This window comes from Scyliorhinus canicula, chromosome 4 (assembly GCF_902713615.1).
Source record: "Scyliorhinus canicula chromosome 4, sScyCan1.1, whole genome shotgun sequence".
Classification (NCBI taxonomy): Eukaryota; Metazoa; Chordata; class Chondrichthyes; order Carcharhiniformes; family Scyliorhinidae; genus Scyliorhinus; species Scyliorhinus canicula.
In genome coordinates this window covers 195,423,015-195,450,872 of record NC_052149.1, presented here as the reverse complement: position 1 = coordinate 195,450,872, position 27,858 = coordinate 195,423,015, and the positions used below count along the sequence as shown (strand labels likewise).

At 47.9% G+C, this 27,858-nt stretch overlaps 1 protein-coding gene across 4 annotated transcripts in view; it reads right to left on the bottom strand.

The window, feature by feature from the left end:
* Positions 1 to 27,858, bottom strand: part of LOC119965284 (rho GTPase-activating protein 26-like) — a 243,658-nt gene that overhangs the window by 43,214 nt on the left and 172,586 nt on the right. For all 4 annotated transcript variants that reach the window (XM_038795809.1, XM_038795807.1, XM_038795810.1 and 1 more), the window contains exons 19-20: positions 18,459 to 18,600; positions 3,545 to 3,701 (exon numbers count right to left, since the gene is read on the bottom strand). In XM_038795809.1, the coding sequence (XP_038651737.1) occupies positions 3,545 to 3,701; positions 18,459 to 18,600 (299 nt within the window). The remainder of the gene's footprint in view (positions 1 to 3,544; positions 3,702 to 18,458; positions 18,601 to 27,858) is intronic.

Sequence of the window (27,858 nt, the reverse complement as noted above, 5' to 3'; positions counted from 1 at the left end):
ATTTTAATTAAACTCTTTAGAATATCTTTAGGACCGTGATAGAAATTATCTACCATTTTCATACCACTGTACTTTTCCTCAGTACTGCTGCTGAAAATGTTATAACTGAAATGTTAAGTTCCTAATCAAGCCCAAGCCACATCTGTTATCAGTACCATTGCATACCCTCCAAAATTATAAATGCTCCGAATGCTCTAAGTTTGTTTTCAAAACATTTTGTATTCATAGATAACTTCTGCCAATTTTACTCCCAAACTGTCGGTTACTTTCCTGTTTTTTTTTCTGTCTTTTCTATTTTTTCATCTTGTTTTCCACCTCTCTTTGCCATATTAATTTAATAACTAGTGTTAATCTCCAACAAAGATGTAAATCCTACTGGTGCGCAGGTGATGTTCATCCACCCTGTATAGACCAGCTGTGGCCTATATCAGGTTCCAATGCCCCTGGAATCGGAAACTTTCCCATATGCAGCTTCTCTCCAGCCATGTATTTATTTCCCTTACCTTAATATTCCTGTTTGAGGCTCACACCAGGAGCGCTCTTAGCAGGATTATCTGAGTTAATGTTATCTAATCTTTGTCCCCCACCCCTGAAAATTAATTTACAGACTCATAAATCCATTCCTTTGTTTGCCACAGATCCCCTTCCCTTTCCAAATCATTTACACCAATGATATCTCTTACGATTTCAGATGAGAGACAACATTCATTTAGAACTCTAGGTTTCAGCTCCAAAAGTATCCAGCTATTCTGCTATAAAATCTCTGATTACCTCTGCTCTTCTGTGGCAACCACAATTTTGCACAGTGGCTGTCGCCATCACAGATATGAGCACCTATCCCTACACTATCGTGTTTTGACCCTGATGAATTGTCACTTACGTCCTTCCTCACTTCTTTGCTGTATCTTTGGGGTGCTTTCCTGAAACCTTTCAAGCTCAGAAATCATGAGCTCAAGTACAATCAGTCCCAGGTTGTATACATGTGTGGTCATCCTGGATGCAAAGCATATAGGTTCTACACATAACAGGCTTCAACTGTTCCCCTATGCTATTTTCCAATTAAAGTGTATTAAAACCAATCAACTGAATTAGTACTTTAAACCCCTCAAATATAATTTTAGGCCAACTTTACTTTAAAGCCAAGCATCTGTTGAGGATTTGAGCTTTTGTGGCTAGCCAATGCTCTTAACACTTTCTGAAGGCCTTTCGTACTTGGTCGCTCCCTACTTAAACATTAATTTTTCATTAATAAATTCAAATTTTGTACCGTCTTCCACAAAAGTGCAACTGCAGGAGGAAAACCACCTACAAAATAGCTATTAGCACCAACAATGTAACAAATGAATTCAACAATTACCAGCTAAAATCAACCCAACAGTATGGTACCAAACAAAACTTGTCCAATTCAATAGTAACTCAGAGTAAACAGCCCCAATAAGTAAAATCAAATCAAATTACCATGACACAGATAAATTAAAATTTAATATTTATGCCTCAATTACCCCTGTTCTGGCTGAACTCCATACTCTCCTGCTCTTCCACACTTGACAGGTCTCTACAATTTAATGCTGGATGAAAGTTTAACATAAGGCATTTGGGAGTGAGAGGTGCTGTAACTGTCCTTATCCTCTGTCACATCTTCCTTCATGTTGTGAACAAAACAATACAAAATAGGTAGGAAAGCAAGTTGTCAGGAGGACATAAAGAACCTGTAGAGTGTTATGGACGCCTGGTTAGTCCTTCAAATGATGGCTAAGATACTGAACTAAACGTGTAAAGTTTTTTAATTTTAAGACTGTGCAGAATAGATAGATTCGCTCCGGGAGTGATAATATACGAAATTGGGCGTTGTTATTTTATAAACAAAACTTTATTAAAACGAAAGAAAAGAATATTTAAACTTTCAAACTTTGCAGTTCTAACACTAACAGATTATATGCAGTATCTTATCTTTAACACACGAGGTCTCATTGAACAACAGTTAGCATTAAAATACAGTTCTTGTTCCACTTACACTTCCATGCAAAAGCAGCACTTTCATTTAGGAAGCACTCATCTCTTTTAGAATCCTTTATCAAAGCTTTCTCTCTCTCTGGAAGTTTCCATGATCTGTTCCATGGCTGCTTAGATCTTTAGACAAGCAGGCTTCATGACCTGACTGGCTGCTCTCCACAGCCTTCTGCTTCCAGATTTCCTGGCCTGTCTTCTTGGCTGCCCATCTATTTCTGTCTTTATTCCCAAAAGAATTTCTCTCTTTATAAACTCCACCCAGCCCTTCAAAAAAATCTTCTCTCCCAAAGTGGCCAAACCTGAATCTATTCTCGTAATTTGGCTGATAGTCCATTTCCATTTATATAAAAGGCTAGAACTATGCCATTCATATGCAACTACATTCCATTGATAAACCATTAGGTCATCAGACTTTGTTGATGGGATAATGGCTGGTCATGCAGGAATGTCCTGAAAAGACAATGGGTCTTTGGTGAATCACATTATGCATTCCCTAACAAGTTTAAGTCTGAATGGGGGCATGTGACCTAGCCAGGTATGGGAGTATCCCTTTGAGTTTGGGCTAACAGCATTTTTCTTCAATCTGTTTAAACCTTTAAATTGTCTGCTTCATTTTTGGACCCCATATCGCCCTACCATGATACATTGGTCTCTCACATTTCAAGGCTCGCTTTCGCGTTTATTTAATGCTGGATGAAAATTTAACAAGAGTATTTGGGTGTAAGAGGTGCTTTAACTGTCCTTATCCTCTTTCATATCTTCCTTCATGTCATGGATAAAACAATACAAAGATAGGTAGGAAAACAAATTGTGAGGACACAAATAACCTGCTAACACAAATATAGATAAACTGAGTGGGCAAAAAATTGAAATATGGATATATTGTGCGAAAATATGAGGTTGCGCAGGAAGAATGGTAAAGCAGAATGTTAAGTCAGAATGATTGCAAAATGTTGTGGTGTAGAGGGATATGGGTGTCCTCATACATGAATCACAAAACATCAATATGCAGGTACAGCAGGTAATTAGAAAGGCAATCAGAATGTTGACCTTTATTACAAGGGGGAAAAAGTATAAAAGTAGAGGATGCTTGTTACAACTGTATAATGCATTGATTGGTGAGACCACTCCTGGTGTACTATGTACAGTTTTGGTCTCGTTGTTTAGGGAGGGTTATTTTTGTGAATATTAGGTCATGCATCAAACAAGCACTCTTTAGTGCTACCAACCTTTTTGCTCCACCATCCAAGGTGATTTTCTCCCTCATTGAGTCGGGGTTTTTTTTTCCTCTTGTCAAAATATGCTTAAAAATGCTTAATTCCAGACTTTTAATGGGTATTGAAACAAAATCTGAATCGCCGGTGTAACTATTAAAAGAATGCATGCCTGGTATATATATATATATATATATATAAAAATAAGCACTGTAAATAATATTTTTCTTATTCTATAGAAGAAACAGTCTTATTGCTCTATAGATCAACAGATGTTCCTACAGAAAGGAGCAAATAATGTAATCAGCTGCACTACTTACAGAGAATTGGGTCGGTTCAGTTTCACTGAAGGTGCCTCTATGTCACTAGAGTCCAGGCTCTGCACACTTTGTCGATTAGTTTTAGAGTTAGATGAATCATTCTTGGTAGGGATGAACACAGATTCGGTACTGGAGTTTGTAATGTTGTTTTGCTTCTCTGCCAAGATAAATGCATTTTTGTTCAAATTTGATATATCCATTTGTGTGGTAAAATATTGCACAATATTTTCCAACAAGTGCTTTCATTACAAATTAAACAAATAGCTTAGCCCAACTAGTTTCACCGTAACAATGGATCTTTAAATAGAAATTTAATCATTTGATATTACAAACTTACCTAAATACTTCCCAAAAACACTACTGCTCTCATAGACAAGGGGCAGGATTCTCTGTCCTGTCGGCAACGGGATCCACCCTCCTGGCAGCCGGCCAATGGGGTTTCCCATTGTGGACACCCCCGCGCCATCAGCAAATCCGCGGGTGTGATTGCACTGCCTGTGAAGCGGAGGATCCAGCCAGCGGAGAATCCAGCCCGAAGTATCTTTTCAAACTGCAGACTGTTTCTTTGTTCTGAAATGCTTCCAAGAAAGAGCTGGTATTGTTTCTAAAAGCACTTTTTTCTACCTGGGTTTCTTCTGCTCTGAGTCCTTCCTAGAAAGACCAAATGTTCAGTCCAAGTGCTGCCCCAGGCACCTTGTCAGAGCCAATCTGGCAGTTCCAGGTTACCACGGCCTGGTTAGCATGCCTGGGTGAATCCATAGCAGAGGTGTCAGTCATTTTGGGGGGGGGGGGGGGGGGGGGGGGGGCACATTGTTAAAGCTCTGCCTCAGCTGATACCTATTTCCACAGAAAAGGCAATGGAGTTGCCATTTTAACATTTACTATCTTCTTGATATATACGCGGGCTGCCAACTGCCTCATGTGGCAGAGTGGAAGGTTCTGGTTGAATGAAAGCTTCGAACTGTGGTAATCTCCATTTCTACAGTTCTAGATGGTGTCAGTGCGTCCCATGCAACAGATGGTGCAAACTTTGACAATCGTTCTTGGGAAGCAAAGATGACAAGGTTCAGTCTCCTCTAAGATGCCCAGTAATGTATGGTAATGATCCATAAACACTGGTCCGGGGTAAGGATGGGCGTCAATAAAACATCTCGGGTATCATTACACCTGCATTGTTACACTCTCATGATTACACATTCATCTGAAACATGCAGAAAAAACATCGGCCTTCGACGTAGAGAACATTTTAAAGAACTCCTAAACTGTGATACAACCATAGATGAGGACGCATTTGAGGAAATCCCCCAAATCCCCATCAAAGATTATCTTGGACTCCCACCAAGCATGGGCGAAGTCGAAGCTGCCATTAAATAGATGAAGAATGAAAAAGCTGCAGGAGAGGACAGGATCCCACCGGAGATCAAAATTGGAGGAAAAGAGATGACCCGTCATCTTCATTAGCGTTTGCTGAATATCTGGGAAAGAGAAGAAATTCCTGCCAACCTCAGGGATACAGTCATCACCACCATCTTAAGAAAAGGAGACAAAACGGACTGTGAGAACTGCCGAGGAATTTCCCTACTCGCCATTGCCAAGAAGATCATCACCTGAATCCTCCCTAGCCACCTTCTTCCAGTTTCTGAAGAAATCTTCAATAGATATCTTCAATGGAATAGCAGTCATGATTTTCGCGCACGACAACTTCAAGAGAAATGCCAGGAGCAAAATCAAACACTCAACTTGGCCTTCATCGATCTGACCAAAGCTTTTGACTCAGTCAATCAGGAAATACTGTGGAAGACCCTGTCAAAGGCCGCTGTCCAGAGAAACTCATCAATATGCTCAGACTCCTCTATGATAAGATGTCGGCGACAGTCCTCACTGACGGAAATAAGGCTAAACCTTTGAGGTCAATACTGGAGTTAGGCAGGAATGTGTCATTACCCCCAGCCTTTTCTCCACCTTCATCACCACCATCCTTAACCTTGTAAAGAGCAAGCTTCCCAGTGTCTACAGGATGGACGGAAAACCTTTCAACCTCAACCGGTTGAAATTCAAGAAGAAAACAATACTGACTTCGCTCGTGGAGCTTTAGTATGTAGATGTCAACGCCACCTCTATTATCTCAGAAGAGAAACTCCAAGCTATGTTTGAAATCTTTGCGGAAGCATACCAAATAATTGGTCTCAGTCTCAACCTCAAGAAGTACAGAGTCTTTTACCAACGCGCCCCAGGGCAAGATCCAGTCTCTCCCTCCATCAAGATCAATGGAGAAACCTCCTAATTGTGGAACATTTTCCATACCGTGGGAGCCACCACTTCTCTGAGGCTGACATCCAAGCAAAGATTCAGCATTGTATCCAATCCCAACTCTTCTGTATGGCTACGTATAGACACCACCTCAAGGCCCTGGAGAAGCACCATCAATGCTATCTGAGGCAGATTGTCTGCATCAGCTGTGAGGGCAGGTGTCTAACATCAATGTCCTTGAAAGAGCCAAGAGTACGAGCATCGAGGCTATGATCTCCGCTGAGGCGGTCATGTGCTTAGGATATCAGAGCCCCAACTGCCGAAGCAAATCTTCTTTGCCCAGCTCAGGGAAGGTTTCCGAACAAGAGGAGGAGAAAGGAATGCTTCAAAGATACCCTGAAGGCTTACTTCAAGAAATGCAATAAAAGAATCAACGCCTGTGAGACCCTTGCTCAGAAGAGATCTACCTGGAGGAACCTACTGTTTGAAGGGACATAGTTCTTCGCGGACACCCGATGGCAAGAGGAGGCCCGGAAAAGGAGCCTGAGAAAGGAATACTCGTGATCGAGAGTCCAAGGACCGATCTCACCACGCAAAAACATCTGCCATGTGTGCGATCGAAGTTACGACTCGAGGATTGAGCTTATCACCCATGTAAGAACCTATAGAATCCATGACCAGTAACTCGGAGTTTCTTAGGTGGACAATCATACTTGATAGTGAAGAAGATGATGATCTGTATTGGTAACATTAGACATAATGGGCGGGATTCTCCGACTCCGACCCCCCCCCCCGTCGGAGAATCGCCGGGGGGCCAGCGTGAATTCCGCCCCCGCCATGTCCCGAAGTCTCCGGCACCAGAGATTCGGCGGGGGCGGGAATCGCACCGCGCCTATCGGTGGCCCCCCCCGGCGATTCTCCGGCCCGTAATGAAAGTCCCACCGCTGTCATGCCGGTCCCGCCGGCGTGAATCAAACCACCTACCTTACCGGCGGGACCAGGCGGCGCGGGCGGGCTCCGGGGTCCTGGGGGGGGCGCGGGCCGATCGGGCCCCGGGGGGGTGCCCCCACAGTGGCCTGGCCCGCGGTCGGGGTCCACCGATCGGGCCTGTACCATGGGGCACTCTTTTCGTTCCGCCTTCGTCTTCACGATGGCAGAGGCGGAAGTGACCCCCTCCCCTGCGCATGCGCGGGAATGATGTCAGCAGCCGCTGATGCTCCGGCGCATGCGCGGACTTCCGCCGGCCGGCAAAGTCCTTTCGGCCCCGGCTGGCGTGGCGCCAACCACTCCGGCACGGGCCTAGCCCCTCAATGTTAGGGTTTGGCCCCTAAAGGTGCGGAGACTTCTGCACCTTTGGGGCGACCCGACGTTGGAGTGGTTCACGCCACTCCATCCCACCGGGACCCCCTTGCCCCGCCGGGTAGGGGCGAATCCCGCCCCATATATAGTTTTAAGTGGGTTTAATTTAACGTATCTGTGCCTGGAAGGCTAAAATTCATGCTGAGCAATGGTGCTCGTGTGTGTGGGTTGTGCTTAGAGAGGGCTATGTTGTGAAAAATAAATACAAGATGTAAGTATGTGCATGTTGCTGAGTAACTGGGGCCTTGTAAGGTAGAGAAGCTTTTAAATTTTAGTTTTAGCTGACTTTGTGGGCCTTTGGAGACAGGACTTAGAGGAGTGAACATCTCTCAACTCTGCCAGGAGAAAGGCTTGACAGGATGGGAGCTGCAAATAAGCAGGTTTCCTAAAGTACAAGTTGCAATCCGGATAACCAGGGACTTGGGAAAGAAGTGCCTAAGGAGTCTGGAGTTAAGTGAACAGAGACCAAGACACAGTTTAGAAGAATTCAAGGAAGAGTAAACAAAATGCTTGAGTTAAAGGGACAATTGCAGTAACTAGATTTAAAATGGGACAGCAGACTTCAGAGATTGATGAGACATCTAATGCTATTTTAATACCATCTGAGAATCGAGGGTTAAAGCAATTGACAGCATTTTGCACAGCAGTCAAGCCAAAGAAATCCTTAAGGGGTTGGTGTAAAACCGTAGACTGGATCCGATGTTAAAAGTGGAGTGGAAGCTTTGTTTAAAAGTGTTGTTTGGAAAATATGGTCTGGATCTCAAAATGCAAGCCACTAAGTGAAAGCCTTATTATTTTTTTTGAAAAAATAATTTTTATTGGAATTTTTTACATAAAATATAAAATATAACGACAAACAATGAAATGCAACAAAATAACCCATAATAACTGTAACACCGCCCCAGACCGTATCAACGCATGTATCACATCCCCCCCCACCCCAATGAACAACAAGAGAACTTAAAAATAAATTAAAATTAAATAAACAGTCATCGTCCGTCTGTCCCCCCCCCCCCCCCCCCCCCCCCCCCCCGGGTTGCTGCTGCTACTGTCCCCGTACCCTATCGTTGTAGTCAGAAAGTCGAGGAAAGGTTGCCACCGCCTAAAGAACCCTTGTACCGATCCTCTCAGGGCGAATTTGACCTTCTCTAGCTTAATGAAACTCGCCATGTCATTGATCCAGGTCTCCACGCTTGGGGGCTTCGCATCTTTCCATTGTAGCAAGATCCTTCGCCGGACTACTAGGGACGCAAAGGCCAGCACACCGGCCTCTTTCGCCTCCTGCACTCCCGGCTCCACCCCAACCCCAAAAATCGCGAGTCCCCATCCTGGCTTGACCCTGGATCCCACCACCCTCGACACCGTCCTCGCCACCCCCTTCCAGAACTCCTCCAGTGCCGGGCATGCCCAGAACATATGGGCATGGTTCGCTGGACTCCCCGAGCACCTGACACACCAATCTTCACCCCCAAAGAACCTACTCATCCTCGACCCAGTCATGTGGGCCCGGTGCAGCACCATGAATTGGATGAGACTAAGCCGCGCACACGAGGAGGAAGAATTAACCCTCTCCAGGGCATCAGCCATGTCCCGTCTTCGATCTGTTCCCCCAGTTCCCCCTCCCACTTAGCTTTCAGCTCCTCTACTGATGCCTCCTTCACCTCCTGCATAACCTTGTAGATATCTTCCCCTCTCCGACCCAGACCCCCGAAAGCACCCTGTCACTCACCCCCCTCGCGGGAAGCGAAGGGAATCCCTCCACCTGCCGTCTAGTAAATGCCTTTACCTGCAGATACCTGAACATGTTTCCCGGGGGAGCCCAAATTTTTCCTCCAACTCCCCCAGGCTCGCAAACCTCCCATCAATAAATAGGTCCCTCAGCTGTCTGATGCCCGCTCTGTGCCAACCCTGAAATCCCCCATCAATGTTCCCCGGGACGAACCTATGGTTCCCCCTTAACGGAGCCTCCATCGAGCCCCCCACTTCTCCCCTATGTCGCCTCACTGCCCCCAAATCTTGAGGGTAGCCGCCACCACCGGACTCGTGGTATACCTCGTGGGAGGCCACGATGCCGTTACCAAGGCCCCCAGGCTTGTATCTCCACAGGACGCCCCCTCCCCCTCCATCACCCACTTGCGCACCATCGACACATTGGCCGCCCAATAATACCCCGAGAGATTGGGTAACGCCAGCCCCCCACCATCTCTACACCGCTCCAAGAAGACCCTCTTCACCCTCGGGGTCCCATGCGCCCAAACAAAGCTCATGATGCTGCTAGTCACCCTTCTAAAAAAGGCCCTAGGGATAAAGATGGGCAAACACTGAAAAAGGAACAAGACCCTCGGGAGAACCGTCATTTTGACGGACTGCACTCTACCCGCCAACGATAGCGGCACCATGTCCCACCTTTTAAATTCCTCCTCCATCTGCTCCACCAGCCTGGTAAAATTAAGCTTATGGAGAGTCCCCCAACTCCTGGCTACCTGCACCCCCAGGTATCTGAAACTCTTCACTGCCCTCTTAAATGGGAGTCTCCCAATTCCCTCCTCCTGATCACCCGGGTGTACTACAAATACCTCGCTCTTGCCTAAATTTAACTTATAGCCCGAGAAGCCCCCAAATTCTGCTAACAGCTCCATCACCCCCAGCATTCCCCCTTCTGGATCCGCCACATACAACAGCAGGTCGTCCGCATACAGCGATACCCGATGTTCCTCCCCACCCTGCACCAGACCCCTCCATCTCCCTGACTCCCTCAACGCCATAGCCAAAGGTTCAATCGCCAATGCAAAGAGCAAGGGGGACAGGGGCACCCCTGCCTGGTCCCACGGTAGAGACTAAAGTACTCCCATCTCCTTCCATTGGTAACTACACTTGCCATCGGAGCCGCGTAGAGCAGCCTCACCCATTTGATGAATCCCTCCCCGAATCCGAACCGCTCCAGCACCTCCCACAGGTACCCCCACTCAACTCTATCAAACGCTTTCTCTGCATCCAGCGCCACAATTATCTCCGCCTCCCCCTCCACTGCCGGCATCATAATAACATTTAGCAGTCTCCACACATTCGTGTTGAGCTGCCGTCCCTTGACAATTCCTGTCTGATCCTCGTGTGAAAGCCTTATTATGAGAGAAGATTTTAAAGTGTATTTTTGGGAGTGGAGTTTAGAAACTCACATGTGACAATCATCTGGGGGGATTCTGAAGCGAAATCCACAAACATTAACTTGGGTTCAGAGTGGAGTGTGTATTTGACCACAGTCATCTTGTGTGCTTAAAAGGGACTTTGTGTGTTAGAGAGAACATTCTACCTGAAGAAGTATTTTGTAATCCATGTCAATCCTAAAACCTGCGTGTAATTGGTAAGTTAAAGGGACAGGAAAATGGTATTATTTTATAATGCAATTTGTTCATGTTTTGATCAATTTGTTTCTTGTCAAAATTAATTAGCGGTTCTGTGACTCTGTTCCTCAGTGTTCCATTAAAAAAGTAGAAGTTATGGGGTGGGCTTCTCCGTCTCATCAGACCTGTTTTCTGGCAATGCGCTCCCTCCACCAGCAGCGGGATCCTCTGTCCCGGAAACCAGCCAAAGGGGTTTCCCATTGTGGTCACCCCAAAGCCGTCGGGAAATCCGCAGGCAGGAGTGCACTGCCGGCAAAGCGGAGGTTCTGCCAACAGAGAATCACGCCCATAGTCTTTTGAGTCAGGGTTCCATTCTGGGATCTTTTTGTCCACTTTTAACACCAACTGAGATCATAACAGTCAACACTGGCATGATGGAATGATTTGCCTCTTTCTATGCCAAGATTCTATGGCCCAGAATCTGTGGTTGCATTAGCTTCCTAAACTGTCAGCACTCATCAGTACTATGTAACGCAAACATTTGTATGTGCAGAAATATGGAAATTCGGAAGTTGCGGCCAGTGACACAGTTCCTCAAGAGGGTGCACTTTTGCAGCTTTTACAGCAATCAGCACATAATTAATTATTTGATGTGCACTTATGCAATATTGCCCTTGTAAATTCCAATGAAAAAGTTGAGCCATATTAAATTAGGTATAAGAGCTTTTAATGACATGCCAAGTTATAATTAATTACTGAACCACCTCTCTGACACTGAAAACTATATTTTCTAAGTCTTGAGCGCCGTTTCTTTCCAATTTATGTTAAAAGTAAAAAATTTTTTTTAAGAATACTTCAACTTCTACTTTACTCTTATGTGTCTTCCAAATCTTTATTTTGCTCCCTGCAAAATGATTTTAAAACGCGATTGATAAAAATTACCTACTACTTCATGGGTTGCTGTCCGAGAGAATTATTTGGCTCAGCCTGCTTTATGATTTTTACTGTTCCTGGGTGGCACACATCCTTATGGATGCTCTAGAATGAAACTGATGTTGTAATAAATAAATTGACAGCTCAGAGCCCAGTAGATATTTGTGGCTAGCTTTCTGAGCTTAGCAGCAGGCTACTGAAGGCTTCACTGCTGACCATAAAATGCAGCTCTAAGGTTCTATCCAGTAGAACCAATTACTGCATGGAGCAAAATGAAAAAGGAGTCCCATGGGCGTGGGAGGTTCTTCACTTATTTATTGATTTAGGGTGTCCTTCTCATTTAGAGCCTGTTCTACCTGCATAATGTCATAGGCCCCCTCAACTATTTTTTTTCTAAGTGTTTGAAAATACATCAGGAAAACCTGCTAAGGCAGCCGGCTGGCTGCCCTCCACTTTACCTGTCAGACTTCGAAAAAAAAAATCAAGTTTCCGCCCATAAGGTTCAGGCATGGGTCCAATTCAATTCAATTACAGTTCAGGTTATAAAGAGCCCTGTACATGTTGGTAGCCTGCTTCTTATCTAAACTAATCAAGTGGCAGTAAATCAACTACTGGTTGAACTTTGCAATGGTAGACCGTATCAATGAAGCAATAATGAGGGACAATTATGAATTTTGGGATGGCTGAAATAATTTGTTTAAACTAATTTTTAAACAGGTGCACTCTCAGTAGAAAACAGAAGAAAATTTGCATTTAAAAGGAAACTTAAACTTCGGGGGAGAGTTTCCGGCTGCGTTACGCCCAGCACAAATCTCATTATGTCAGGAAAATTTGGAGCTGGGCTCCAAAACAGGATTTGCACTAGGCACAAATCAGTTTGCAATCTCCCCAGGCCCTTCATGCTGGCATGATTTGGATCTCACTCTGATTTGATTTAATTGTAATCTCATTAGCGGGATTAAAGTCAAATGTTCCGGCACCATTGAATTTTCCCACCTGCTCGCAGGATGTCACATGGGCGCATATTACTACTAGTCTTTAAAAACAGAAAGAAGTCTTACAACATCAGATTAAAGTCCAACATGTTTGTTTCAAACACTAGCTTTCGGAGCACTGATCCTTCCTCAGGTGAATTAAAAACAGGGACCAGGAGCCTTGGACTCCAGGAGGATGGAGGTGAGTACATCTCTCCTTAGTGCCAGGGTGCACCAGGGAACAGTAACCAGTGGCCAGATGCCGTGGGGGGTTGGGGTGGGGCTCAGGTTGGATAGAAGGGGGCCATGTGAGGACTCTCCCCTAGGATGAGGGTCGTGGTGGCCCTGTGAAGCCTTGAAGCCTGCTTTAATTGATGTTTAACACCCTTACCTGTGCACAGCTCACCTGCAGTCTGTCTGTCCTAAAATCCTCTCACAGGACAGAGCCATTCTGCAGCTTGTCCCATGGAGAAGCATTTCACACCCATTGAAGTTTCAATAGGCTCTGTAGTTTCACTATTGCAGTATGCCTGCTTTTATCCCTTTGTACTTGTTCATATTCCATTTCACACTCCATTAACTTGCAGCCAGCTGCTGCCTGCTTCATAGGACCTATGGAGGATGTTTGTTTATACCGTATTTCACACCCAAAACAGGCTCAACTCAGTTTTTTTCTATGGTTTTTTTTCGTTGACAGAGCTCTGTGGCTTATTTGACAGCCCCCCCCCCCCCCCCCCCCCCCATACAAACAGCTAGCTGTACTTGAATGGTAACCTTCTCACAGCCACTGTCAGGCTGAGCGCCAGAGAGCTGAGCAAATCCTCCACATTTTGCTCCCCATTGGCCTGGGAGATTAGGGCTCCTGATTTGGGCAGAAGGGGAGTAATAAGACTGTAGGTTGGTATCTTAAAGGACTGGCAGAGAGAAGAAGGGACAGTAATGTTCTGGATAAGGTTGAGGGGGGGGGGGGGGGGGGTGAGGCAGGCAATATGGGATGTGTCTTTGGGCCTTAAGTCATATGTTATGCAGTGGCTGCCCAGGTATATTAAGTATAAAGTCATGACAGCAATAAGATCATGGGATGTCCAACCCTGCGTATCCGCGGTGCCTCTCGGTGTTGCCTCTCTTTTCCTCAGAGTTCTTGGGAGGCATGCTCGTCCAATCAATGGCCATTTATCCTTTACCGCACTCAGCTGCCCTTATTCTTCAAGTCAAGAATTGGGGTTGAATCCTTCAATTGACGGTTTGGGGATCCAGGAACCCTGAAGGTTCACATGAAAAAAAAAATGAAAATGAAAACCGCTTATTGTCACGAGTAGGCTTCAATGAAGTTACTGTGAAAAGCCTCTAGTCGCCACATTCCGGCGCCTGTCCGGGGAGGCTGGTACGGGAATCGAACAGTGCTGCTGGCCTGCTTGGTCTGCTTGAAAAGCCAGCGATCTAGCTCAGTGAGCTAAACCAGCCCCTTTGGGGACATGGGCGCCCACGTGCCACAATGTATGTTGAACTCCACTGTTGCAGCTAATAGAGATGGCACTGGCCACCGGAGATGGTGTAGGCTTGTCATCCTCCAAGATCATGAGGACAAGGAGGGTTGGGAAGGATTGAGGGTCACGGGAGGTATGACCTGACTGATTCTCTCTCTCTCCTTCTCCCATTCCTACCAAATTATGGAGTTGTCTTGAGATGGGGCCAGTGAGCTGGCGATCATCCCAATTACTGCTCTGGAAGCGGAGAGGCGTCGTCAACTCTGACAGGGCCAACTGAGGCTGGAGCCTGCTCCAGAACAGCAGGAGGCTGCTGGTCAGGCTCAAGTCCCCGCTCTCCATCAGGCCAAGAAGGGGGCAGCAGACATTGAAGAAGGAGACCCCGGGTGTAAAGGATCAACGGGCTGTCGGACAACATGTGCCACTAAAGTCTGTAGTTGACCAAGGAGACAGTGCAGCACCTTGCCATGTCCTTGTGGATCTGGCACTTTGTGGAGGACACCTGGTCCCAGCAGAACTAAACCTTTCCTGCACTGGGTCATTTCAGGGCTTGAATGTGGACTTGTATGGTATTGTTCAATCCTCAGCCCACAAGAGCATCCGAGAGGTGATGGATGCTGTATATTCCCAGGCCTCTGACTACATTCACTTCGACATGGACCAGGCCTGCCAAGATGCCAGGGCTACAGGATTCACCACCATCGGCGGGATGCCAACTCGTGTGAGACCACCGCCTCAACATCATGCAAATGTGTCCATGTTACCCAGGAAGTGCCATGATAGCTACATCCAGGGGCACTCAGAGATCCCCAGGGTCTTCGAAGATCACCCCAAAATCACCCTGACAGTGATAAAGGGATGCATTGGGCTACTGAAGATGCAATTCCGCTGCCTGGAAAGCTCTGGCGGTGTTCTTCAGTACAGCCCCCCAGAGGGTCTCCTGCATTGTTGTGGTCAGCTGTGCCCTCTATAACCTGGCACAGCATGGGGTGACATTATGTGCGAGGCGGAACATGCCGCTTTCTCTGATGAGGACAGGAGAGAGTGGGGGAAGGTTCAGAGGAGGACCCAGAGAATGAACGACAGGCAGTGGCCAGGGTGTGCCTGACCAGGAGGACCAAGGAGACCTTGATAGCATGCAGATTCTCAGATTTGGAGGCTTGATGTCCAGCAGCTCCACAACAGCACCATCCCCCTGCCCAGAACCCTTTCTCTTCCACCGCAATCCCCATCATAGCAGGGTGATGGGCCTGGGTTGGCAGTAAAAGTGAGTCATTTGTAAAGACAGGAGAGTGATATCAACTCACTGTGAGGTAGGTTGTGATGTCTCTCAGATTTGGCTTATGTCTGACTCTTATCTGTCTGCAGACTCCCGGGTTCATGTCTGAGGGAGGGTTGGGGCTACATTTCTATGTCCCACTGCTCCAAAGGGGAAAAGGAGCAAGGCTAAGGTTTCACTGAGTGAAGAAGTAATGATGTCTGTTATTGTGGGTCTCATGGGGTTGACCGGAGTTCAGATGGTGAGATACCTCCCTGTGGGATGGGTTCAAACACAGAGGCAGTGTGGATTTGAGGTGCAAAATTCTTTAATGTGATGAATCGTTACAGTGTTACATTATCTACTCACTTATTAATGGTGTCTGATTTCACCTATGCCTACTCTGTGCTCCTAAAACTTCTTAATCTTATGAGGCCAACCGCCATATCTAGGTGTTATCCCAGGACGCGCATCACAAGTGGAAGCAGCCAGCTGTCTTCTGCGCCCTGAGATGCCCTTGGCGGGCATCCTCTGGAGAGTCTAGACCTAGAGGGACCTGGCTGACTTTCGGATGTCACTAGTATTGCCATGTCACCCTGTTCTGCCCGCTGCTTGAGATGTGCCTGCGTTAGGAAGAGCGGATTCAGAAGGGCTGCAGACTGCCAGGGTCACCTTGGTGGAAGGCCTGGGATGGGCTCCAGAGTTTCCTTCTCACTCGGGGTGCTCGTGGGCCCTAGGCTACTCCTTGGAATGGAGGGGCAGCTGGAGTGAGTTCCAGAAGCCTCTGCATCACTTGTGCTGCCAGACCAGGAGGCCCTCCCTGTCTGCACCATGGTGTTGATGTCCTCAGCCATGGTCCTCAAAGACTGAGCCATGCCTTGGACTTCACCACTCATGGCCTAGAATTCAGCCCTATTGTGGTCAGCAACCTGGCTTGACTAGGAGTGAGTGCAGAGGGACCGTTTCATGCAGCTCCCCCTTGTTAGTAGTGCACAGCTGAGTCCCAGGTCGGGTGAATCAGACGCCTGGGGACTCCAGCTCGGCATGTTTCGCGTGGGAGTTGATTTATTTTGCTAAATGTGAGAAAATATGGATCAGTTTCACACCGGCCGAGCTGACAGGAATCGCACCGGCTTTTGAGCCGAAAATGACAACTCATTTTCATGAAAATTCTGCCCCGTATAAAATTGAGAACATTAAAAGATTAGCTGAACACATTATTTCACAATACTCTTGGATCCTCTGTCTGCCAGCTGTAGCAATCTATATTTCAAGCAGAACTGATGATTTACCAAATTACCTGATTTTTTTTTAATCCACAAAAATATGTTTTTATTTTTACAATTATTAAGATAACTTCTTTATTTTTGAGTCAGAGGTGAAGCTGCAATTGATGTCTATCAGTTCAATTCCACAAAAATTCTTAAAAAGTGAGGAATTGACAGGCCTGCAATACTGGTTTGGAGATTGTCAATTGGAATCTAAGGTTTTGAATATGGTTATCTTAACTACATATGCTCACAATTAATACAATTAAGTGCTAGCTAAGTTGACTATACAAGGAACCATCTATAAAACCAACCTTAATTAACTTCTCTGTATCACGTGACTTATGTGTAAAACAAAGAATCAGGAAATAACTCTTCAAAATCAAAGTCACCAGTAACAGCAAGTATTTCCTCAAAGAGGACTTTGTGCGTACGCTAAACATCAGTCTGTTCAAACAATTAAAAACAAAGAATATCGGACAGGGTAATTTCTTCATTTATTAACCGGGGAGGGGTCTCCCAGGCCATCGGAGGTGCCTGGATGGCCAGAGGTAGGGCAGAGAAACCCCCTGGCCCTTCTCCGGAACATAGGCACCTTGGCACTGCCCACCCTGTCACTACCAGGTTGTATGGGTGGCACTGCCAAGCTGGCAGGAGCACTGCCAGGGTTTCAGTGCAAGGGTGCCAGGGTGATACTGCCAAGGGCTATGCCCATGAAAGGAGGGTAGAGGGGAAGTATGAAGGGTGGGGGGATGCAGGCAGATAAGAAGGGGTGTGGGAGGTTGGAAGAGGTGATGGGTGGGGGCTCTGGAATGGGGGGGGGGGGGGGGTTGTCAGGGGTGTGGGGGCCTGAAGGGGATGCCCCAAGGACCCCATAGCGGGGTGTCCTCACTTGGGGTGCGTGGGGTAATGCCCATGTGTGTGGGGGGTGACATTGCCCATGGGTGGGGTATGTTGGGGACCCAAAAGTTCACTTAGAGATTGGGGTACCCTTTCAAAATGGTGGCCCGATTTCGGAGTTCAGCTCCGCAGTGATGAAAAAAATTCTAAGTGCGGGATTTACCAACCAACCCACTGTGTGTTTCGGCGGCGGAGGCAGACGTCAGCAGGATTCCAACCCACCATTGTCAATGGGATTTCCCAGTGATTGCACCCCTCGTCGCCGGAAAACCCATGCGCTGGCATTGAACCGGACTATCCCGCTGGCATGAACAGCCAGTAGATAGCGGCCTAAGTGTGGGCTAAACCAGTGAGAAACTCCCCAGGGTCCAAAAAAGTGATTCAGTGTTGTTCGATAGCTGTGGGTAACTTGTAACTCCTAGCAAAACCTGCCACAAATGACACCTTTCCGTTAAATCACACCCATACATTCTGACTGATCGCTTTGGGTGATGGGGGCAGGAAGAGGAGGAGTAGAAATCCTATATTTCTGTGGGATTAAAGACTTACAACATCTTCAAGTCAGATGCACATTATACTGTCTATATTGACACCAAGATATAAGGAAAATGATGGCTGTAAGAATTTAAAGAACCTTGAGCTACAAAATTTTCAGACAGTGATATTGAAATGTGCGTGGTAGGCATCCCACATAATCTTCAGTAAGCAATTTCTTGCAATTCATATATATGGGCAGCAAAGTAAATTATGGAACTGTATTCGGGGAAAAAACGGGACTGTAACTGTAATCAAAAATAGTTTTATACCAGTTGAAATAACCACTGAACAACCAGACATTTTTAAACTCCGAAAATGTCATCAAATAAATTCATAGCCTCTTAACTCTAATATTGTAGCTATTCACTCTGCTGTATTTAATTTTGTAACAGCTTCAAAATACCAGTTATAAACAGAGATGAGTTCAGAATGTTAAATTAATAAACTATATGAACAAGTAACTGAATTTGTGTATATTCAAACTGGCAGATATCGCAAATGGGTGCAGAGTACAGATTAAGTAAAATAACTGGGTGTATTATGAATCAAGATAAAATAACAATAATTAATTACCAATTACTTTACAGCACAGATTGCAGGTACTTACCATTTTCATTTGAATTTGCTGGAAATAACATTAAAGGCCTCTGGCTACATAAGGGAGGCTTACACTCAAAACTCTTTTTCTGTGCAGAATTCAGCGATAGATTTGGGTGAATTGTGCCAGTTTCTGGTACCATTTGAAAGATCTGTGGATGGTTTACAAAGAAATCTTCATATACATTCTGAATTTCAATATTGGCCAAAAGCAGATTCCTACTTCCCAAGTTATTAGCATCTGTAACAGCTTGTCCCCTATTAATGCTCTCGCCTTCCCCTGATGGCAGTTGGCCAGGCACCTCACCTAAGCAGTCATCTTTCACGTACAAACTTAGACAGCAAGTGCCGGTTTGCTATTCGACGGGAGGGCATTTCACTGCCAAGTTTCTTTTTATTCTTTCATGGCATGTGGGTGAGGTTATCCCTAATCGCCCTTGAAATGCATGGCTTGTTATTGCAATTTCAGAGGGCAGTAACAAGTCAACCACATTGCTGTGGGTCTGGAGTCAGTCTAGGCCAGACCTGGTAAGTATGGCAGATATTCTTCTTTGAAGGCAATTAGTCAATCCTTAGTGAATTAGTGTAAATGGACTTTTACAACAATGGATGATAGTCTCATGGTCATCATTACTGGGGCCAGATTTGTATTTATTGAAATTAAATTCCACTATCTGCTAGAGTGAGATTCTAACCCAAGTGCCCAAGACCTGGGCCTCTAGATTACTAGTTCAGTGATATCATCAACATGCCACCCGCTATTGCCCCACACATCTATTAACAGGATTCACTGTACAGAAATCAGAGCAAGAACCCTGTCTCATTTTCCTTCTCGAATTCTAAAGGCCACTGAGGCTGAGTCCAACCCCTTTTCTCCTACCCTCTTCCCCACAAACCCAACCAGGCTCCTTCGTAATCAGTTAAATTGCAGAACCGTTAGTTGCTACACACATGTAGATGCATGTTTGAGGTTACTACTGCTTTAGCCATAAGCAGGTATGTGACTGGATTAGTAATCCAGAGGCCCAAGACTAATGTGCTGGAGACATGAGTTCAAAATCCACCACGGGATCTAGGGAAATTTAAATTCAATTAATTAAAATTATTGAATAATTTGAAGCTGAAGTGACCACATCGTCATAATAAAATTGGTCTAGTAATATCCTTCAGTGAAGGGAATTAAGAGTGTTCACCTGGTCTAACCTATATGTGACTCCAAATCCACAGCAACGTGCTGGACTCTTGACTACCCTCTAAATGGTCTAACAATCCACTCAGTTGTATCAAATGAAACAATGGGTGCACACCACTTGGACTGTGGCGGTTCACCATCACCTTCTTAAGACGATGAATGCTGGTCTTGCCAGCTATGCTTGCTTTCCAAGAATTAATTTAAAAATTATTCATTGCATTTTTAAAAAATGTAATTATTCGTGCTCCAATTTCACGAATTTACTTTACAATACAGTAGTTCAAACAGGTAAAACATGTTAATTAGCCAGCAACCTTTAAATGTACCTGATCAAGTTGCATAATATTGTTGTAAATCCTATTCAACTATTCAATCACAGACGATGTCATTGATGTTTTTTGTCAATTTTTGTTTTCAACTGTAGATTTTTGACCTGGATTTTCCATTTCACCCAAGGGCTACATAACGTGTACAAGGCATCACTATTGTACAGTGCAGGCTGGATAGATCTGCTGGGTTTATTTTTCTAATCTTTTTGTATGTTTGTAATAGTGCAAAAGGAAAACAGGATTATCTTTGCAGTGTTTTATTTGTACACAGCAACAGAAAAAGCAAATAAAAAAATAAAATGCTCAACAAGTTTCCAGAATTTTCTATTTTTATTCCAGCATCCACAGTATTTGTCTTTGTAAAGAAATAACAAAGAACAATACAGCACAGGAACAGGCCCTATGGCCCTCCAAGCCTGTACCCACTCAAGATACGACCCTTGGCCAAAACCTTCAGCGCTTCTTTGTGCCGTATCCCTCTGTACCCATCTTATCCATGTATTTGTTGAGATGCCTTTTGAACGCCATTATTGTATCTGCTTCCACAACCTCCCCTGGAAACGCATTCCGGACACTCACCACACTCTTGTGTAAAAAAACCTGCCTGGTACATCTCTAAACTTTGCCCCACAGATCTTAAACCTATGCCCCCTAGTAACTGACCCCTCCACCCTGGGAAAGGGTGCCTACCCATCCATGCTATCTATGCCCCTCATAATTATGTAGACCTGTGTCAGGTCGCCCCTCAACCTCCGTTGTTTTAATTAAAACAGTCCGAGTCTATTCAGGCTCTCGGCAGAGCTAACACCCTTCAGACCGGGCAACATCCTGGTAAACCTCCTCTCCAAAGCCTCCACATCCACCTTATAGTGTGGCATTTCCGTAGATTTCCTCTCTTTGTTAGGCCTACCAAAATGCATTACCTCACATTTCTCCGGATTAAACTCCATTTGCCATTTCTCTGCCCAAGTCTCCAACCTATCTTTGCCCTGCTGTATCCTCTGACAATCCTCAACACTATCTGCCACTACACCAACCTTGGTGTCATCCGTGAACTTACTAATCAGACCGGCTACATTTTCCTCCAAATCGTTTATGTGTACTACAAACAACAGAGGCCTCCGCACCGATTCCTGTGGAACACCACTAGTCACAACCTTCCATTCAGAAAAACTCCCTTCTACTGCTACCCTCTGTCTTCTGTGACCGAGCCAGTTCTGTATCCATCTTGCCACCTCACCTCTGATCCTGTGTGACTTCACCTTTTGTACCAGTTTGCATGAGGCACTTTGTTAAAGGGTTTACTGAAGTCCATGTAAACAACATCCACCGCCCTCCCCTCATCAATCATCTTTGTCACCTCCTCAAAAAATCCGATCAAGTTATTGAGGCACAACCTCCCCTTCACAAAACCATGCTGTCTATCGCTGATGAACCCATTTGTTTCCAAATGGTTACAAATCCTGTCCCTGAGAATTCTCTCTAATAATTTACCGACTACCGACGAGAGGCTCACCAGTTTACAGTTTCCTGGATTATGCCTGCTACCTTTCTTAAACAGTCGTACCACATTAGCTATTCTCTGGTCCTTTGGGATCTCACCTGTAGCTAATGAGGATACAAAGATGTCAGTCAAGGCCCCAGCAATTTCCTCCCTTGCTTCTCGCAGTATTCTGGGGTAAATCCCATCACGCCAGAAGACCTATCTACCTTAATGTCTTTTAAAACACCCAGGGCCTGATTCTCCGTTCCGCTCCGACTTTCACGACGGCCTCGGAGCCCGCTCCCCGCACCTAATTCACACCCACCCGGGGGGCTAGGAGCGGAGCTCCGTTCTTCTCGGCAGCGCGGCCTTGACGCTGGCGTCAAGGCGGCGCGCTGAGAATGACGCGACGGAGGTGCCTATATGACGTCAGCCGCGCATACGCAGGTTGGCCGATTCCAACCCGCGCATGCGCAGCTGACGTCATGACGCTGACAGCATGAACCCACGCATGCGCGGTGGCCGTCTTTCCCCTCAGCCACCCCGCAAGATGTGGCGGCTTGATCTTGCGGGGCGGCGGAGGGGAAATAGTGCATCCGATTTGGACACCGGCCCGACGATCGGTTGGCACCGATCACGGGTCTGTCCCCTCCCGAGCACAGTCGTGGTGCTCTTTCCCCTGTACTCCCCCCACAAGCCCCAAACGGGCATATCTCACCCGTTTCACAACGGCAGCGACCAGGTGTGGTTGCCGCCGTCGTGTAACGGTTGCGAACGGCAGGCCGCTCGGCCCATCAGGGTTGGAGAATCGCGGGCCGGCGTGAAAAACGGCGGCCCGCGATTCTTCCCAGCAAGGGGGGGGGGGGGGGGGGGGGGGGGGGGGGGGGAGGAGAGGAGAGAGAATTGCGGGGGGCGCGAAAATTGTCGCGGGGCCCTCCCGCGATTCTCCCACGCCGCGTGGGGAGCGGAGAATCGCGCCCCCAATACCTCCTCCTTTTTGATGTCAGCAGCCCCAGACTATCCACACACCTTACCCAAGAATCATCTTCCAGAAAGTCCTTTTCTTTGGTGAACACTGATGCAAAGTACTCATTTAGTACCTCACCCATTTCCTCTGGCTCAACACAAAGATTCCCCCCACTGTCCTTAAGTGGTCGAATCCTTTCCCTACATATGAATAAAAAGCTTTGGGATTCACCTTAATCCTACTTGCCAAGGACTTATGACCCCTCCTAGCCCTCCTAATTCTCGCTTAACTACTTTCCCATTTTCTTTATACTCCTCAAGGGTTTCAATTGTCCCCATCCTTCTGGACTATACAAAAGCCTCCTTTTTCTTTTTTTTTTTTTTATAAATGTTTTTATTCAGTTTTCGTATTTTATATTGAACAAATTACAAATTGTTAGGAGAGAGAAAAAAAAAAACAAACAAAAACAAACACGCAAAAATTAACACACATATTTACAGGTAAGCATCTTCGTAGTAGTAACTGCGCCCCCCCCCCTCAACATGTTTATTTAGCTTGGTTTTGGGCCTTAGCTAGCCATCGAACCCCCGTAACGAACCTGTAGCCCCCCCCCCCCCTCCCGCTACCTTCCCCCGACTATTCTTCCTCTTGTACATTGGCCACAAATAGGTCCCGGAACAGTCGCATGAATGGCTCCCACGTTCTGTGGAAGCCGTCGTCCGACCCTCGGATGGCAAATTTGATTTTCTCCATTTGGAGAGATTCCGAGAGGTCGGACAGCCAGTCCGCAGCTCTGGGCGGTGCTGCTGACCGCCAGCCAAACAGGATTCTACGGCGGGCGATCAGGGAGGCAAAGGCAAGGGCATCCGCCCTCCTCCCCAGGAATAGATCTGGCTGTTCTGAAACCCCGAAGACCGCCACTATCGGGCATGGCTCCACCCTCACTCCCACCACTTTGGACATTACCTCGAAGAAGGCTGTCCAGTACTCCACGAGTCTGGGGCAGGACCAGAACATGTGGGCGTGGTTGGCCGGGCCTCTTTGGCACCGTTCACATCTGTCTTCCACCTCCGGGAAGAACCTACTCATACGGGTTCTTGTTAAGTGGGCCCTATGTACCACTTTTAGTTGCGTCAGGCTGAGCCTTGCGCACGTGGAGGTGGAGTTGACCCTATGCAGTGCTTCGCTCCAGAGTCCCCACCCGATCTCCATCCCCAGGTCGTCCTCCCATTTCCTCCTTGTTGCGTCCAGTACGGTGTCGTCCCTATCTACCAGTCGGTCATACATGTCACTACAGTTCCCTTTCTCTAGGATACTTGCGTCCAGTAGGTCTTCCAGTAGTGTCTGTCGTGGCGGTTGTGGGTACGTCCTTGTCTCCTTTCGTAGGAAGTTTTTGAGCTGCAGGTACCGTAGCTCGTTCCCCCCAGCTAGCTGAAATTTCTCTGTCAGTTCGTCCAGTGTTGCGATCCTGTCGTCCGTGTATAGGTCCCTGACTGTCAGTGTCCCCCCGTCCTGTCTCCACCTTTTGAAGGTGGCGTCGGTCAGTGCTGGTTTGAACCTATGGTTGTTGCAGATGGGAGCCCTGTTCGACATTTTGGTCAGGCCAAGTTGCTGCCGCAGTTGGTTCCAGGATTGGAGGGTGGCTGTCACCACTGGGCTGCTGGAGTGTTTTTTGGGTGGGGATGGGAGTGCTGCCGTGGCGAGGGCCCGGAGGGAGGTTCCCATGCAGGAGGCCTCCTCCGCACGCACCCACTCAGCTTCTGGCTCCTGGATCCATCCCCTTACTCGCTCGGCTGTTGCTGCCCAGTGGTAGAATTGTAGATTCGGGAGGGCTAACCCTCCCCTGGTTTTTGTTTTTTGTAAGACCTTCTTTGGGATCCTAGCATTTTTACCCCCCCATACGAACGCCATGATGAGTTTGTCCAGCGCTTTGAAAAAGGCCTTGGGGATGTAGATCGGAATGGATCTAAACAGGAAGAGGAACCTGGGCAGTACGTTCATTTTGATCGTCTGAACTCTCCCCGCGAGGGAGAGCGGGAGTGTGTTCCATCTTTGCAGGTCCTTTTTAACTTCCTCCGTCAGGCTGGTGAGGTTCCATTTGTGGATCCCTTTCCAGTCATGGGCTATTTGGATCCCCAGGTAGCGGAATTTATGTCGGGCTTGTTTGAACGGCAGCCCCTTTAGTGCTGCCCCCCCCCCCCCCGTTGCGGGTGTAATGGGAAGATCTCACTTTTGCTCATGTTGAGTTTGTAGCCCGAGAAGGCTCCAAACTCTTTCAGGAGCGCGATGATTCCGTCCATGCTGCTTTGTGGGTCCGAGATATAGAGGAGCAGATCATCCGCATAGAGTGAGACTCTGTGCTCTCTACCTCCCCTTCGGATCCCCCTCCAATTTTTTGCTGCCCTGAGCGCGATTGCTAGCGGTTCGATTGCTAGTGCGAACAGCAGCGGGGACAGTGGGCATCCTTGTCTGGTGCCCCTGTGCAGCTGGAAGTATTGGGAGTTGGTATTGTTGGTCTGTACACTCGCCATGGGAGCGTTGTACAGGAGCTTTACCCAAGCGGTGAACCCTGTTCCAAGCCCGAACCGCTCCAGTACCTCTATGAGGTATTTCCATTCGACTCTGTCGAAGGCCTTTTCTGCGTCCAGGGAGACGATCACCTCTTGTGTTCTCTCCCCGGAGGGGGTCATTATCACGTTCAGCAGGCGCCTGATGTTCGCGGTCAGCTGTCTACCTTTGACAAAGCCCGTCTGGTCCTCTGTGACCACCTCAGGTACACAGTCTTCTAGCCTTTTGGCTAGGATTTTGGCCAGTATTTTGGCGTCTGCATTCAGCAGAGATATGGGTCTGTATGACCCACATTCCGTTGGGTCTTTGTCTTTCTTAGGTATCAGCGAGATTGAGGCCTGTGCTAACGTGGGTGGCAACGTGCCCCTAGCTAGCGAGTCTGTGAACATCTCCCGCATGTGCGGGGCCAGCGCTGTCGCAAATTTTTTGTAGAAGTCCGCTGGGAATCCGTCCGGTCCCGGCGCCTTCCCCGCCTGCATGGAGCTAATGCTGTCCATGATCTCTCCCAGTGCTAGTGGTGCTTCCAGATCCCGTTTTCTGCCCTCTCCCACAACTGGTATGTTCAGTCCGTCAAGAAACCGGTTCATCCCAGCCTTCCCCGTTGGGGGCTCTGAGGTGTACAGCTCTTGGTAGAAGGCCTTGAAGGTTTTGTTAATCTTCTCTGGTTCTGTTTCCAACGTGCCTCTGGTATCTCTGATTTGCGCGATTTCTCTGCTGGCTGCCTGCTTTCTCAGCTGGTGGGCCAACAGGCGGCTGGCTTTGTCTCCGTGTTCGTATAGGGCCCCGCGTGCCTGGCGGAGTTGGTGTACTGCTTTCCTGGTGGAGAGCAGGTCAAAGTTCCTTTGTAATTCTTTTCTCTCCGCCAGGAGTTCTACAGTCGGGGCCTCGGAGTATTTATGGTCTACCTCCAGTATGGAGTCGACCAGCTTCTGCCTAGCCACCCTTTCCTCCCTATCTCTTTGCGCTTTGTAGGCTATGATTTCCCCTCTTAGTACGGCCTTAAGCGCTTCCCAGAACGTGGAGGGTGAGACCTCCCCGTTTTGGTTGATCTCAGTGTACTCCGCTATGGCCTGCGCTATCCTTTCGCTGAAGGCCTTGTCAGCTAGTAAGGCACCGTCCAACCTCCATTTGGGGCGCTGGGCCCTTCCCGTCTCTAGCCGCACATCCATGTAGTGTGGAGCGTGGTCTGATATCACAATTGCGGAGTATTCCACCTTGTCTATCTCTGGAAGCACCGTTTTCCCCACCACAAAGAAGTCAATTCTGGTGTACACGTTGTGTACTGGGGAGAAGAAAGAGAATTCTTTCTCCCCCGGGTGGGCGAATCTCCAGGGGTCTACTGCTCCCATCTGCTCCATATAGTGGCTGAGTTCCCTTGCCATGTTTGAGGTTTTCCCCGTTCTGGGGTTTGATCTGTCCGTCGTTGGGTCCTGTACACAGTTGAAGTCCCCCCCCATGATTAGTCGGTGCGTCGCTATGTCCGGGATTTCTGCCATGGTCTTTTGGATGAAGCTCGTGTCGTCCCAGTTGGGCGCGTACACGTTAACTAGAACTACCGGCGCCCCATCCAGGGCCCCGCTGACCATGACATACCGTCCCCCTGGGTCCGTAACCGTCTTTGTCGCCCTAAACATTGTCCTCTTGCCAATCAGGATCGCCACCCCCCTGGCCCTTGCCCCATAACAGGAATGATAGGTTTGTCCCACCCAGCCCTTTCTTACCCGCAGTTGGTCCCGCTCCCTCAAGTGCGTCTCTTGGAGGAAGACTATGTCGGCCCTCATGTTTCTAAGGTGGGTGAGGACTCTAGATCTCTTCACTGGGCCGTTAAGTCCCCTTACGTTCCAGGTGACTATTCTGGTGGGGGGCTTCTGCCCCCTTGCTCCTGTGGGGTTAACCATATTTGTCCGGTGGACGCGCCCCTGCCCTCTGGGGTTTCCCTATGTTAGGGGGCCGTCCAGGATGTCCACTATCACTGCTCTCCCCATGCGGTCGGGTCCCTGCGCTCCGGGGTTCCCCCTTGTCCCGGGGACACCCGCCATGGCCGTCCACTTTGTGTCCGCCACGCGGGTAGTCCCCTGCACTCCGGGGGGCCCCTTCACCCACAGACCGTACTGGGTGGGTGCTTGCAGCAGTTCCCTGTTTCGAGCCCTTGTCTGTGGCACTTTGTGGCCCTATTCCCTTACTGGCCTCTTTTGTCCCTTCGTCCCTGCGTTTCCCCTCCCTGGTCTCTCGCCCCCCGGGTGCCCCCCCCCCCCGCTCTATCCCTTTCGGGGATACCCCTGTGTACCCCTCCATTGCCCCTCTCTCCCCCATTCCTGTCCCCATTTGCTCTCCCACCTTTGATGGGTGATCCCCCCCCTCCCCTGCCTGGCGCCTTCCCCCCTGTTGGGGGTGCGCTGCTGCCCTGCTCTGTTGCGCGCCCCCTTCGCTAGCTTTCCTGCTAGCACGGTGGCTCCCCTCTCGGAGGTTGCTGTCCCGCTTCCCCTCTCCCCTCTCCAGTACTCCCGTTCCCTCGTGCCGGGGCCTGGCCTCCCACCTGGAGCGGGCCCTAGGGCATTGGGTTGTTTTCCGTTCTGGGTGTTTCTGCCAGGGGGGAGGGGGCTGGCTTTGCCTCGCCCCTCCCCACCCCCCCGTCGGCATGACGTGTCTCCTTGCCATGGGCCCCTCGTCCCTACTTCCCATGGCGTTTTTCCAGCCCGTGCTCCTCGACGAATCTATTCGCCTCGGCAGGGGCTGTAAAGAAATATTCCTTGTGTTGGTATGTGACCCAGAGTTTTGCTGGGTACAGCATACCAAAACGTACTTTGTTCTTATAGAGAGCTGCTTTCGCTCTGTTGAACTCCGCCCGTCTCTTAGCTATGTCCGCTCCAA